The following is a 12,693-nucleotide window of genomic DNA, read 5'->3' on the forward strand; positions in this document are numbered from 1 at the left end:
GGTGTGGCCCCAAGCTGTTGAGGAAGTGTGAGGGATTCGATATTTAGTATTGAGGAGCGGGAGTGAAGGAGAGACACACCGTCCTTTTTTGATGTACTTGGCTCATAAATCTGCTCTGTCTGGTTTGCATAGGATGAATTAGATGAACTCCGTGCTGAGATGGAAGAGATGAGAGACAGTTATTTAGAGGAAGATGTTTACCAGCTGCAGGAACTTCGGCGAGAATTGGACCGTGCTAATAAAAACTGTCGAATCCTGCAGTATCGTCTCCGGAAAGCTGAGCAGAAAAGCCTGAAAGTGGCCGAGACGGGTCAGGTGGATGGTGAGCTTATTCGAAGCCTGGAGCAGGACTTGAAGGTGAGAGGGGTGATGCATGCACCCCTGGAGGCTACTGTGGGCCAGTGGGCCAGCTGGCCACTTGCGCATTGTCCTGGTGTTCTTCCCCTGCTTGTGTCTGTCTCCACAGATTGCAGCGTAAACAGTCTTGATTTGCTTTATGGCTTATAGAGTATGTGAGTTGTATGACTTTGACTGCCCAAGGTTTAAATTTGTCATAATATGAACTTTAGAAAAATGATAATAATGGATCTGCAATTACAAAGAATTAATACCTGCCAATGGGTCTGACAATTGGATAGAAATTCTGCAGAAACTCTGAAAGATCTATATTTAAAAAAAATCTGTTGGTTATCAATGTAGTCAAAGGCCACTCTAAAAAGTTGACCATATCACTTAACATTTTTTATTGTTATTTAGGATTCTAGGTTGCAGAAATCCTACTGTTCCCATAGCCCAAGAGAGGCTTGTATACTAAGGATCTAACGCTAGCAGAAATCATCACAAATTGTCTAAGGTGTCTTTGAGAAGCACTGGGAGAAGTGGGAATGATGTGAAGAAATCCTAGACTTTATGCCATTTTTTTCTTCATGGGCAGCAGGGCCCTCATGACCTGATTATCAAATCATTTATCTAGAGATGAATTATGCATACTGTTCTCTTTATTACTGGAGTACTTGTGAAATCTCATCTAGCCTTTCAGTGTGATAATAGGAAAAGAATCTTTGTAATTCTACCAAAGTTATAAACCACTAACCAAATGTCATTCAGTGTGATAAAGGGTGATTTATATTTCTTTTACAAAGGTCTCTTTCCTCATTTGCTTTTAGAAAGTAAACATGTTAACTGCTTTGCTCATTCAAATGGTTTGCCACACCAGACCCACAGTAGACAATTTAAAACTTGGCTACATTGAACATCTTAGGCATACAGAATTATTTTATTATTATTATCATTATTTTAGGATCTTGCTCTGTCACCTAGGCTGGAGTGCAGAGAGGTGCCATGATAGCTCACTGTTACCTCGAACTCCTGGGCTCAAGTGACCTTCCCTTCTCTGTCTCCCAAATAGCTGAGACTATAGGCATGCACCACCATGCCTGAATTATTTTTTATTTTTATTATTTTTTTAGAGACAGGGTCTCACTGTGTTTCCCAGGCTGGTCTCAAACTCCTGACCTCAAGTGATCCTTCCGTCTTTTCCTCCTAAAGTTCTGGGATTACAGGCAACTTATTTGTTTTGTTAGCAGGTGGGTTCAGTATTACTTTAGGGAACAGAAATGTTCATTTGCTTATTATTATTTAAATTTCTCACTTAAAGCACATGAGCCTGGGCAGAATTGGCATTCTTGGTGATCATCTGTGAGGGAGGAGGGTTATCAAAAGTGGGCTTTTAAAAAAATATATTTATTTTAAAGCCATTTACATTTAGCAGTGGGGGGTGTGTTGTATATCAACTTTAGTGACACTAATGTTAGCAAGTTCTGATAATGCACCATCATCAGACCAGCCAGAGTAGGCTTTTAGCCTGGATGTTGATTTCATTTTTTAATGAATCTCCTCCTCCTTTAAAAATAGGTCGGTTATGTATTACCAGGGTCTTTGCTATGTAGTATAATATCATATTACTTAATGATTTTGCCTCTGACATTGTCTGATAGTACCCTTAGCACACAAAAAGCCTTATATCCTGATAATGATCTCTGTGGGTCAATGCAGGTAGCCAAAGATGTGTCTGTCAGATTGCACCATGAACTTGAGACGGTGGAGGAAAAGCGCGCTAAAGCTGAAGATGAAAATGAAACTCTCCGACAGCAGATGATTGAAGTGGAGATATCCAAGCAGGCCCTCCAGAATGAGCTCGAGAGGCTGAAAGAGGTAATCCAGAACTGCGGGGGTGTCCTGCCCTCTTGGGTTTAATAAGGAGGAGCTTGGAACTGTAAGTGTCCCCTTCTCATTGTGGTCGAAAGCTGGGGTTGGCACACCATGGCCTGTTTGTTTGGCTCAGAAACTAGATTGTTTTTACATTTTTTTCCCTAGCATGGCAAACAAACAAAACTCAGATGAAAGAAAGCCCCAAAAGCAAAGAAGACTATGGATTCAATACTGTGTGTTGCTTGCAAAGTCTAAAATATTTTCTATTTGGACTTTTACTGAAAAGGCTTATTGAGCCTCGGTCTAAAGCTAGTTTTTGTAATTACCACTCAGATGAGCTGACCATTAATTCCTTTGGTGTGTCCAAGTGGGGCCTATTATTGCTAGAATACAGAATTAAGTTGTAGCTTTTTCTCCAGAGTCTTCTCCAGTGAGCTGGAAAGTGTGTTATGGTTGTCTGTTATAGCTGTGTACATAGACAATGTATGCATGCCACCTGTGTAGCTAAAATGAGTTGAATATAGACATTTTTAAATTTTAGGGAATGATTTTTCTAGCAAAGTAATCTGGAAAATGAATATATATTCTTTTCGTTTGCATACAGCAATGCAAATCCTGTTTTGTTATTGACTTCCATTATAAGATTGAAGCTGAGTGTTTTCTTGGAAATGTCCTACATGTGTTGAAATTAAAAGCCTTTGACGAAGGCTTTAAGCTCACAGTGAATTCTGGCATGTTACCTGCACCTGCCAACAGCCTTGCTTATTTTTCCTGATTCACACAGTTCTTCCCTATCCTTGTCCGCTCCCGTCCGTACCTGGTGCAGTGCATGCCCTACTCTCAAAGCACCTCCAGTTCAATCAGGCACACAGATAGGAAAACAGACAAATCACAGCAAAGTAGCAGGCGTGCCCCTCTCTGCTTCTGCCCCCACCCCTCTGCTCACAGCTGCCTTGGCCTCCCTGCTCTTCCCATTCATGCCCCTGCTTGAATGTTCTTTCTCCAGGCGCTTGTGTCACCTATTGCTCATTCCCTTATCTCTTTTGGGTCCTTGCTGAGATTCACTCAACCCCTCCCGTCAGCACTCATGAAAGTTGTCCTCATCTCCACCCCGGCCATCCCTGTTCACCTTTCCATCTGCCATATGTATTCTGAGACATTTGTCTGTTGTCACCGCTCATCTGTTTTCTTTCTCTTTCATCCCTCCCCTCCTTTACTGGTGCCCCTTTGGATCATGAGCTCTGTGGGGCAGGGACAGGGGATTTGTCTCTCTGGTTCACTGTGGGGCCCCCCATGCCTAGAACAGCACCTGGCACATGCTGAGTAGAGGAATGAATGAAGTGGGCAGAGCATAGAGCTGTGTGATCAGAGCATGCCTGGGAGATGGGGCAGCTTTCCAGAGGAAGAGGTTAGCTTCTGGGAGCTTGCTTTCATCACAGGTAACCCTCGGCCCTTAACTTACACTTGTATCTGCCCCCCAGGACTTGAGGAACTTGTCCTCTTCTTGAGGATCTCTGCCTCTGAGACATACAGTTGCTGGTACTTTACTCCCCTCCCGTTCCTTTGTTCTAAGTTTGCTGGAATGGTTTCCTTTCTCAGTTTGAGCCTGACCTTAACAGTTACAGGGTCTAGAAAATAGTTTACCATTGACTCTGGAACAATGTGGGGAATTGGTGGGTGCGCGGGTCGGGGGGGACGTCACCTCCTGTACAGTTGAAAATCTGTGCATGCCTTGTAGCCCTAGATACTAGAGAGGCTGAGGCAGGAGAATTGCTTATGCCCAGGACTTTGAGGTAGTTGGGCAACACAGCAAGACTCTGTTTCTTAAAGAAAAAAAGAGAAAATAACGTGTATAGCTTTTGACTCCACCAAAACTTACCTGCTAATAGCCTACCGTTGACTGGAATCCTTACTGATAACATAAAACACATATTTTGTATGTTGCATGTATCATGTTCTGTATTCTTACAATAAAGCTAGAGAAAATGTTGTTAAAATCATAAGAGAAAATATATTGCTGTTCATTAAGTGGAAGTGGATCACTGTAGAGGTCTTTATGCTCAAAGTCTTCACACTAAGTAGATGGAGGAGGAAAAGGAAGGTTTGGGCTTGCCGTCTCACGGGTGGCAGAGGTGGAAGATTTGAGTATAAGTGGACCTTCACAGTTCAAACATATATTATTCAAGGGTCAACTGTAGAAGTGTATTTTATAAAATTTTATATGTGTATACATTTGTGTATGAATATGTAAACATACAAAATGTGTAACACATAAATATGTAATTTTAAGTAGGTGAAGATTCTTTTCCATATGTTTAAATGGATTTGTGTAGGACTTGGCATCTCTTTGGAGGAAGAAACCATGATTGCTGCTCTTGACATTTAAAAGTAAGGCCAGGGTGAGACAAGGATCTTCAGAGGGCTTGATGCTGGCTCAGGGTGGATGTGAGGAGAAAACAGAGAGGTATCAGCCCTCCCTTTGTGGATTAGAATTACTGAGAAGAATTGCTCAGTTGGGATGAAGTAAGTATTTTACTTCCAGAGTTGCAGTCAGACTGGTGGGACCACATATTTACACCAGACTTCAAATGAGTCGTAAAACTGACAGGAATCCCAAGAGGGTTAGAGGCTAGTAGATTAAACTGGAAGCAGAGAATGATGGCATCTAGTGACACAAGGTTCAAAGGTGATGGAGGAAATATTTATTGGAAAATGCTAGCTGCTTTCTTTGTGAATGGGTTCTTTTTGCAAAAGCCAGAACAAACATTCTAGCCCTGGGGTGAGGATAATATTTTTCCTTTCCTGAGCCTTGCTTTTTGTTGTTCACCTCTGGAGTTTTGTAAATGGATGTGTGACTTCCTGAAAAAGGCAAGGACAGTTCGTGTGAGCAGCAGCAGTTGTTGCAGATGTGTGTGTATCCCCTCGGCCTCAGGGGTCCATGAAACAGAGCATCTCCTCGCCTTTGCCCCTCTGGAGCGGCCACTCCCTTCTCTCTGAAGTTCTGCCTGGTGGTCATCTCCAACATGAATTTTTCCTAGCACTTCAGACTCTGTGTCCAGAAAAAACTCATCGCCCCTCGCCCCACCCTGCACCTTCTCTGTCTCCTATTTGAGTAACGGTCCCTGAGTCCTTTGAGTCCCCAAGCCCAATGATGGTGTTACCCTTAATCCTCTTCTCTCCTCTTCAGCTGCTTGCTCAGTGCTGTAGGTTCAGCTTTTGCAGGCTTTAGACATTTCTTTCTCACTGACACCCTATGATAGAACATGGATGAACCTTGAGAATCTGCTAAGTAACAGAAGCCAGACATACTGTTTGTTTGCATTGATAAGAAATATCCAGAGTAGACGAATTCATATAGATGGAAAACAGAGTCATGGTTTCCTGGGGCGGGGGAGAGGGGAGAAGGGGGACTGACTGCTTAATGGGTGGGCAGTTTCCTTTCGGGGTGATGAAAATGTTTTAGAATGAGATAGAGATGGTGGTTGCACAACATGTGAATGTACTAAATGCCACTGAGTTGTGTACTTGAAAATGGTTACTTTTCTTTTACATGAACTTTAACCTCAATTTAAAAAATTTTCTTTCTCCAATGTATCCATACTTTTACCAGTCCCCCACCTCAGACGAGTATTTGAGAGCTGACCGTGTAGGCTGACCATACATGTTGAATTTGTACAGAATTTCTAGTCCTTCCCTTTTCTCTTCTCTCCTCTCCCTGCCCAAATTCTGACCATGTCACTCTGCCTAGACAGACAGCCTTGCCTTGGCTTGTCTAACTCTTTGGCATGACACAGTGGACTGATACCCCCTGACTCATCCCCGGCTCCCTTTTGGGTTTCCCACTCCAGGGCTGTAAACCCCGGTCCGAAATGGAAGAGCAGCTCAGAAGGATGACTGGACTGTGCCATCTGATTCTTTTTGAACTACTATAGGTGTGTCTTTGAAAAGTTACTTTCTCTATTGATAAGAAAAGGGCTGATCTGCCTAGAATTGTCCCTTCTAACTAGCCAGCTTCCTTGCTGGCATCCTGTGCCTGTTCACTCTTGGAGTCTGTGCCCTCAGGTACCCACATGCTCTCCGCTTGGATAAAGCTCAAACAATTTTCACCCTTGTTTTTTCAAATATATTTCTTCTAGTATTCAACTCTACCTATAGTGGAATCTCTCAAAATGTAGAAAATGGTTAACCTTGGCTTACTTTCCACTTCTTAAAGAGTGCCCTAATTCAGGCGTCCCCAAACTACGGCCCGTGGGCCGCACGCAGCCCCCTGAGGCCATTTATCCGGCCCCCACCGCACTTCAGGAAGGGGCACCTCTTTCATTGGTGGTCAGTGAGAGGAGCACAGTATGTGGCGGCCCTCCAGCGGTCCGAGGGACAGTGAACTGGCCCCTGTGTAAAAAGTTTGGGGACGCCTGCCCTAATTCTTTCACTGAACAATATCTCATTCTACCCTCAATTTTTGGAGTTCTATTACATGCTAGACACAAGTATCAACTAATCAGGTTAGTCAGCACTTACAGGGGGCCAGAGACATGTTCTAGATCATTCCAGTGAGCTCAGGTTATTAAAGAGAGTCCCAGGGAACCAACTAAGAGATGACTTCTTGCGGCCGCCTTTCATCATATTCAGAAAATGACATGGATTATCTGGGTTTGATTGAGACTTCTTTTGTGCATAGTCACTCATTAGATTTTGAAATGTTTCCTGTGTGCTTGAGAGGAATGTGAATACTCCAGTTTTGGGATACAGACCTTGATTTAAATCTATTAGATCGAAGACTTCAAACTTCAGTTGTAACCCACAGCAAAAAGGGCATCATCACTCAATATACAACTATAAACAAAGGCTTAGCAAAGTAATGCTTACCTTTGCTATTCAGGGTGCATGCTGATATTTTCCATTTATTCAGCTAAAAATTTTTTTAGTGGTAGTTATAAGATTAATTTATAGTTCATTAGTATATTGTTGCAATTTGGAAAAATGTATTCACTCATTTGCTCACTATATTCAAATTTTCTATATCCTTTGTAGTTTTTTATCCCATTATAATCATGCATTTTAATTTTATTCTTGTAATTTGTCAAACTTTGCCTTATTTATTTTGTAGCCATATTTTTAAGTGAAAACAGATTTAGGACTCTTCTTCATGATGAGTTATTCCCTTTATCAGCTGGTAGTGACCTCTTTATTCTGATGTATTGTTTTTTGTTGTAAAGTCTTTTTTTTTTAAATCTGCTTTCATCATCTATACCAAATTTCTTTTGGGTAGTATTGGTTTGGGATAGTTTTTCTTTTCTTTTTTTTTTTTTTTTTTTTTTTGTTTGTTTTGTTTCGTTTTTGCTTAAACAACACGCATTTATTTCTGACAGTTCTGGAGGATGGGAAATCGAAAATCAAAGTGCTAGTCAGTTTGGTTCTTGGTGAGAGCCCTCTTGCTTGCTTACAGATAGCTGCCTTCTTGCTGTGTTTTCACGTGGCAGAGAGTGAGAGTGAGAATAAGAGTGAGAGAGAGAAAGAGAGAGAGCAACAAGCACACATTCTGGTATTTCTTCCTCTTCATAAACGTATTAGCCCCATCATGGGGCCAAGGCCCCACCTCCATAGAACATCACACTGAGGGTCAGGGCTTCCACCTGTGAATTTGGCAGCAGGCACAAACGTTCAGTCCGTATTAAGGGGAGAGTGGAGATGGCAAGTTAGGAGGCTTCTCCAGTAAATCCATGAGAGAGATGGTAGTCGTCTGAACCCCAGGGTTTTGGTAATTCTTTTTAAAATTCTTTAAAATTTTATATTTGGAGGGGATGTGTGCAGGTTTGCTACATGAGTATCTTGTATAATAGTGAGGTTTGAGCTTTTAGTGCACCCACCACCCAAATGGTGAACATTGTAATCAATACAGACCCTCACCACTGTCCCACCCAATCTGCCCGCTTAAGGAGTCACCAAGTGTCTATTATCTAATCACCTATTAATGGATGCTTAGGTTGATTCCGTGATTTTGCTATTGTGAATATTGCTTCAGTAAGCATATGAGTGCAGGTGTCTGTTTTATATAATGATTTCTTTTGGGTAGATGCCCATTAATGAGATTGCTGGGTTGAACGGTAGTTCTATTTTTACTGCTTTGAGAATTCCCCATACTGTTTTCCATAGAGTTGTACTAATTTACGTTACCACCAACAGTGTTATAAGAGTTCCGTTTTCTCCATATCCATTTTGATGTTTTAATAACAGCCATTCTGACTGGTGTCTGATGATATCTCATTGTGGTTTTAATTTGCATTTCTCTGATGATTAGTGATGTGGAGCATTTCTTCATGTTTGTTGGCCACTTACATGTCTTCAATTGAGAAATGTCTGTTCATGTCCTTTGCATAGCCTGGGATAGCTTTTCTGTGATTTTTTTATTTTCTATTTTTCTATGTCATTATGTTTTCAGTATATTTCTTATGAACAGAATGTAGTTACATTAAAAAAAATGTTATCTGAGACTCTCTTTTTTAAACTGACATATTTAATCCATTTAGATATATTGTGGCTACTGATGGGTTGAGTTTATGTCTATCATTGCATTTTATGTTATTTTCCCTTCATGCCTGCCTGCCTTCTTTCCCTCCTTCCTTCCCCCACTTCTTTCTTTTCTTTCTCTCTGTTTCTTCTCTTTTGTTTCTTTTTCTTTCTTTCTCTCACTACCCCCTTTCTTTCTCTCTTTCTTTCTCTCTCTCTCTCCCTCTCCCTCCTCCTCCCCCCCTTTCTTTTTCTTTCTTTCTTTCAATATTGACTTCTCTGAGTTTTTGATTCTCTGCCTTGGTTGGGAAGTTATACATTCTATTTCTGTTATTTTAATGATTATTCACATATTTAACATGCATATTTGAAGTTTAAAACAAATTAGTTCTAGTCTCCTCCTGAATAATATAACCATCTTAGAAAGCTTCAACTTTAATCAAATCTTATCTTTCATATGCTTTAGTATCATTTTAGTTTCCTATTTTTAAAATGACCTTTTAAAAACTTATTTAGTAGTTAATGCTTGTTTGGATTAATTTACAGCTAATTTAAATGCCAGTTTGTTTACTTATCATTGCTTCTTGAGTGTTACTCCTCTGAGTTCGGTTTCCTTTTTGCTGATGTTTTAATTAATCCTTCAGCAGTTTTTTTTCAGTGAGTAGTATTGTCTGAAATGCTTTTATTTCATATTGTCTTGAAATCTATTTAGTTGGACATGGAATTTCAACACTTGGAAGATAGTATTTTATTATCTTTTGGCGCATTTTGCTATAGAGCGGTCTGCTGTCAGCATAATTTTTATTTTTGTAGCTAATCTGTCTTTACTCTCTGACTTTTATGTTTTTCTTTTTGTGTTTGGTATTCTATAGTTTCAGTCTGCTTTATCTAGATTTATTCTTATTTTGCTCAACGTTGACCGTCAATTTGATTAAGTCTGTCATGAAATCTGGAGAACTCACACTCAGAATAGTGTTCAATAGTGAGATTTTCTCTGAATCGTATTTCCTTTTCATCACTTGTATTCTTTCCAGAACTCCTGCTAGTCTCACATGGAGCCTTCTTAGGTTGCCCATTCTTTTTTTTTTTCTTTTTGAGGCAGAGTCTCGGTCTGTCACCCAGGAGCGTGATAGCTCACTGCAACCTCTGCCTCCCAGGTTCAAGCGATTCTCCTGCCTCAACCTCCCAAGTAGCTGGGACTACAGGCACGTGCCACCATGTCCAGCTAATTTTTGTATTTTTAGTAGAGATGGGGTTTTACCATATTGGTCAGGGTGGTCTTGAAACCCTGACCTCATGATCTGCCTGCCTCTGCCTCCCAAAGTGCTGGGATTACAGATGTGAGCCACTGTGCCCCTCCTTATCTTGCCCATTCTTATTCCATCCTTTCTGTCACTTATCTGTCTTTTTCAGAAATTTTTTTTTTCTCTCAATGCTACATTCTGGGTAATTTTTGCATTTCTTCTCCAAGTTACTAGTTCTCTTCTTCTGTAAAGATGACAGTTATTATCTTCCATTTCAGTGAGTTTACTGTTCATTTTTAGAATTAATTATTATTATTTTTTTGGGGGGTGAGGGACAGGCTCTTTCACCCAGGCCTTTACCTCTTGGGCTGAAGTGATCCTCCTGCCTCAGCATCCCCAATAGCTGGGACTACAGGCATGTACCACCACACCCAACTAAGTTTTAAATTTTTTGTAGAGATGGGGGTCTCACTGTGTTGCCAGGCTGGTCTTGAACTCCTGGGCTCAAGAAATCCTCCCACCTTGGGCTCCCAAAATGTTGGGATTACAGGTGTGAGCCACCATGGCCCACCAAATTTTAAAAAATTTTCTTGTTCCTTTATATAGAATGTTCTTCTTTCCTTATCATTCATATTTTTTCTTTTAAGTCTCTAAACATTTTACAGTTACAATGTCAGTTACAGTGTTTGTCTGTCTTTCTGTTCTCTCAAGTTCCTGGCATTCCTAATCCTGTTTGCCAGATCTGCAGGCCCCTCCCTTACAGGGGATTTTCTTCTGCATGCCTGTGAGTGGGAGGGTCCCCTGAGATCTGTTGAAACGTCCTTCTATCTAGTGAGGTTTTCATGTGGGCCTTTTCCAGAGACCTTACTTTAAGATTGGTCCAGTACAACTCTTGCTCACTTCCCATTCTGGCCATCCATCCTGCATGTGGCAGCAGCCTCAGGCGCTTTTACACAGGAAAGGAGAGGGTTTCTACCTCAAAGGCACTGGTGACAGAACTGCCTCTCCCCCTCGATGGGTGTGGTTGCTCAGTGGGTGTCTGGGTGCATGGATCAAAGCCTCTCCTCATGCCCCTGGCTGTGAGGACCTGTTTCTGGGTCTGGTAACTTCAGCCACACTCTGCCCTCACCCCTAACATACACTCTTGTGCTTACTACTCTCATTTCAATCCCTCACCCATCTCCCACACAGGGCATTTTCCTTTTCTTTTTCTTTTTTTTTTTTTTTTTCAAGTTCAACTGTGAATAAGTTTCCGTTTGTTGTATTTTATTCAGCATCTCTAGCTGTATGTTGGAAAGAGGTTCATGATAGCTCAGTCTGCTGTGTTGCCAAAACTGGATGTGACCCTTCAGGGTTCAGCAGAAGTGCCCAGTGGCAGCTCTGGACCCTCCATCCTGCCTCCCTCTGCCCTGCGGCTCCCTAGCCCTCATCGACCTCACGGCTTCTTTTACTCAGGGCTCCTGCATCATGGCTTCTGCTGCCGTGTCTCTGGGTGTCATTGTACATTTTTCTCAATCAGTGGGCAAGGACTTTCCTCTGTGTGCCACTACCTTCAAAGTGGCAGACAGCCATAGAATATGGAAACATGGGTATACAAATATAATAAATGATTTATTGCCATTATGCCACAGTGCAATAAAATAATGTTATCTTTGTTTCCAGATGGTAGCGTCTCCCTTATAGGCAAGGTTTTGCTTGGGTGAGCTGGTATAAGCATATTTGTGCAGCGTTCTTGTGCCAGGGGACCCCCCAGGACACTGATGGGTGTGGGTGGCTGCCTTGGGGTCAGGGCCCCACTCCTGCCCGAGCTGACAGTGGACTGTAGGGCCAGCAGGTCATGTGGTGTACATGCAGGTGTCTGTGTGCCAGCCTAGGACACCTCCCTGGTGTCGTTGGCTCATCATGATTTTAGAGGGTATGGGATGACTCTAGCCAGAGAACAATAGGGGAAAGAAATCTGGTGTCCTAAATGATATCACAGTTACATGGCCTGCTAGGTCAATGAGGGTCGTGAGTGGGAGGAGGAGGAATTGGAGATGTCTGGTTAAGCCTTTCCCCAAACACTGGTGTGGGTATCTGTGTGTGTGTATATTTCTGTATGTGTATATGTGTGGTGATTATCTGTGTTTGTGTTTGTGTATCTGTGTGTGGTATGTATCTGTGTGTGTGTATCTCTTTGTGGATGTGCATCTCTGTGTAGGTGTGTATCTATCTCTGTGTGTATCTCTGTATCTGTGTGTGTGTGTGTGCGTGCATCCATGTGTGTGTGTATCTGTGTGGTGTGTATCTCTGTGTGTGGTATCTCTGTATCTCTGTGTGGATGTGTATCTGTGTGTGTATCTCTGTGTGTGTATCTGTGTATGTGTATCTCTGTGGTGTGTATCTCTGTGTAGATATCTATCTCTGTGTGAGTGTTATCTGTGTGTGCGTATCTCTGTGTTGTGTGTATTTCCGTGTGTGGTATCTGCGTGTTATCTCTGTGGGTTTACCTCTGTGTGTGTGTATAGTGTGTGTGTATCTCTGGTGTGTATGTCTGTGTGGGTGTGTATCTCTGTGAGTGCATCTGTGTGTGTATTGGTGTGGTATGTATCTGTGTGTCTCTGTATGTGTGTATCTATCTGTGTGTGTATGTATATCCATGTATGTGTGTCTGTATATCTCTGTGTGGGTATACCTCTGTGGGTGTGAGGGGGTATATCTGTGTGTGGGTATCTGTGTTTATGTATAGCCA

The 12,693-nt window shown here is 41.9% G+C and overlaps 1 protein-coding gene across 10 annotated transcripts in view; it reads left to right on the forward strand.

Moving 5' to 3' along the window:
• Positions 1-12,693, forward strand: part of MTCL1 (microtubule crosslinking factor 1) — a 135,260-nt gene that overhangs the window by 11,325 nt on the left and 111,242 nt on the right. For all 10 annotated transcript variants that reach the window (XM_010335570.3, XM_039463783.2, XM_010335568.3 and 7 more), the window contains exons 2-3: positions 133-357; positions 2,056-2,214. In XM_010335570.3, coding sequence (XP_010333872.3) covers positions 133-357; positions 2,056-2,214 — 384 coding nt within the window. The remainder of the gene's footprint in view (positions 1-132; positions 358-2,055; positions 2,215-12,693) is intronic.

The sequence above is a fragment of the Saimiri boliviensis genome, chromosome 13 (assembly GCF_048565385.1).
Source record: "Saimiri boliviensis isolate mSaiBol1 chromosome 13, mSaiBol1.pri, whole genome shotgun sequence".
In the NCBI taxonomy this organism is placed as follows: domain Eukaryota; kingdom Metazoa; phylum Chordata; class Mammalia; order Primates; family Cebidae; genus Saimiri; species Saimiri boliviensis.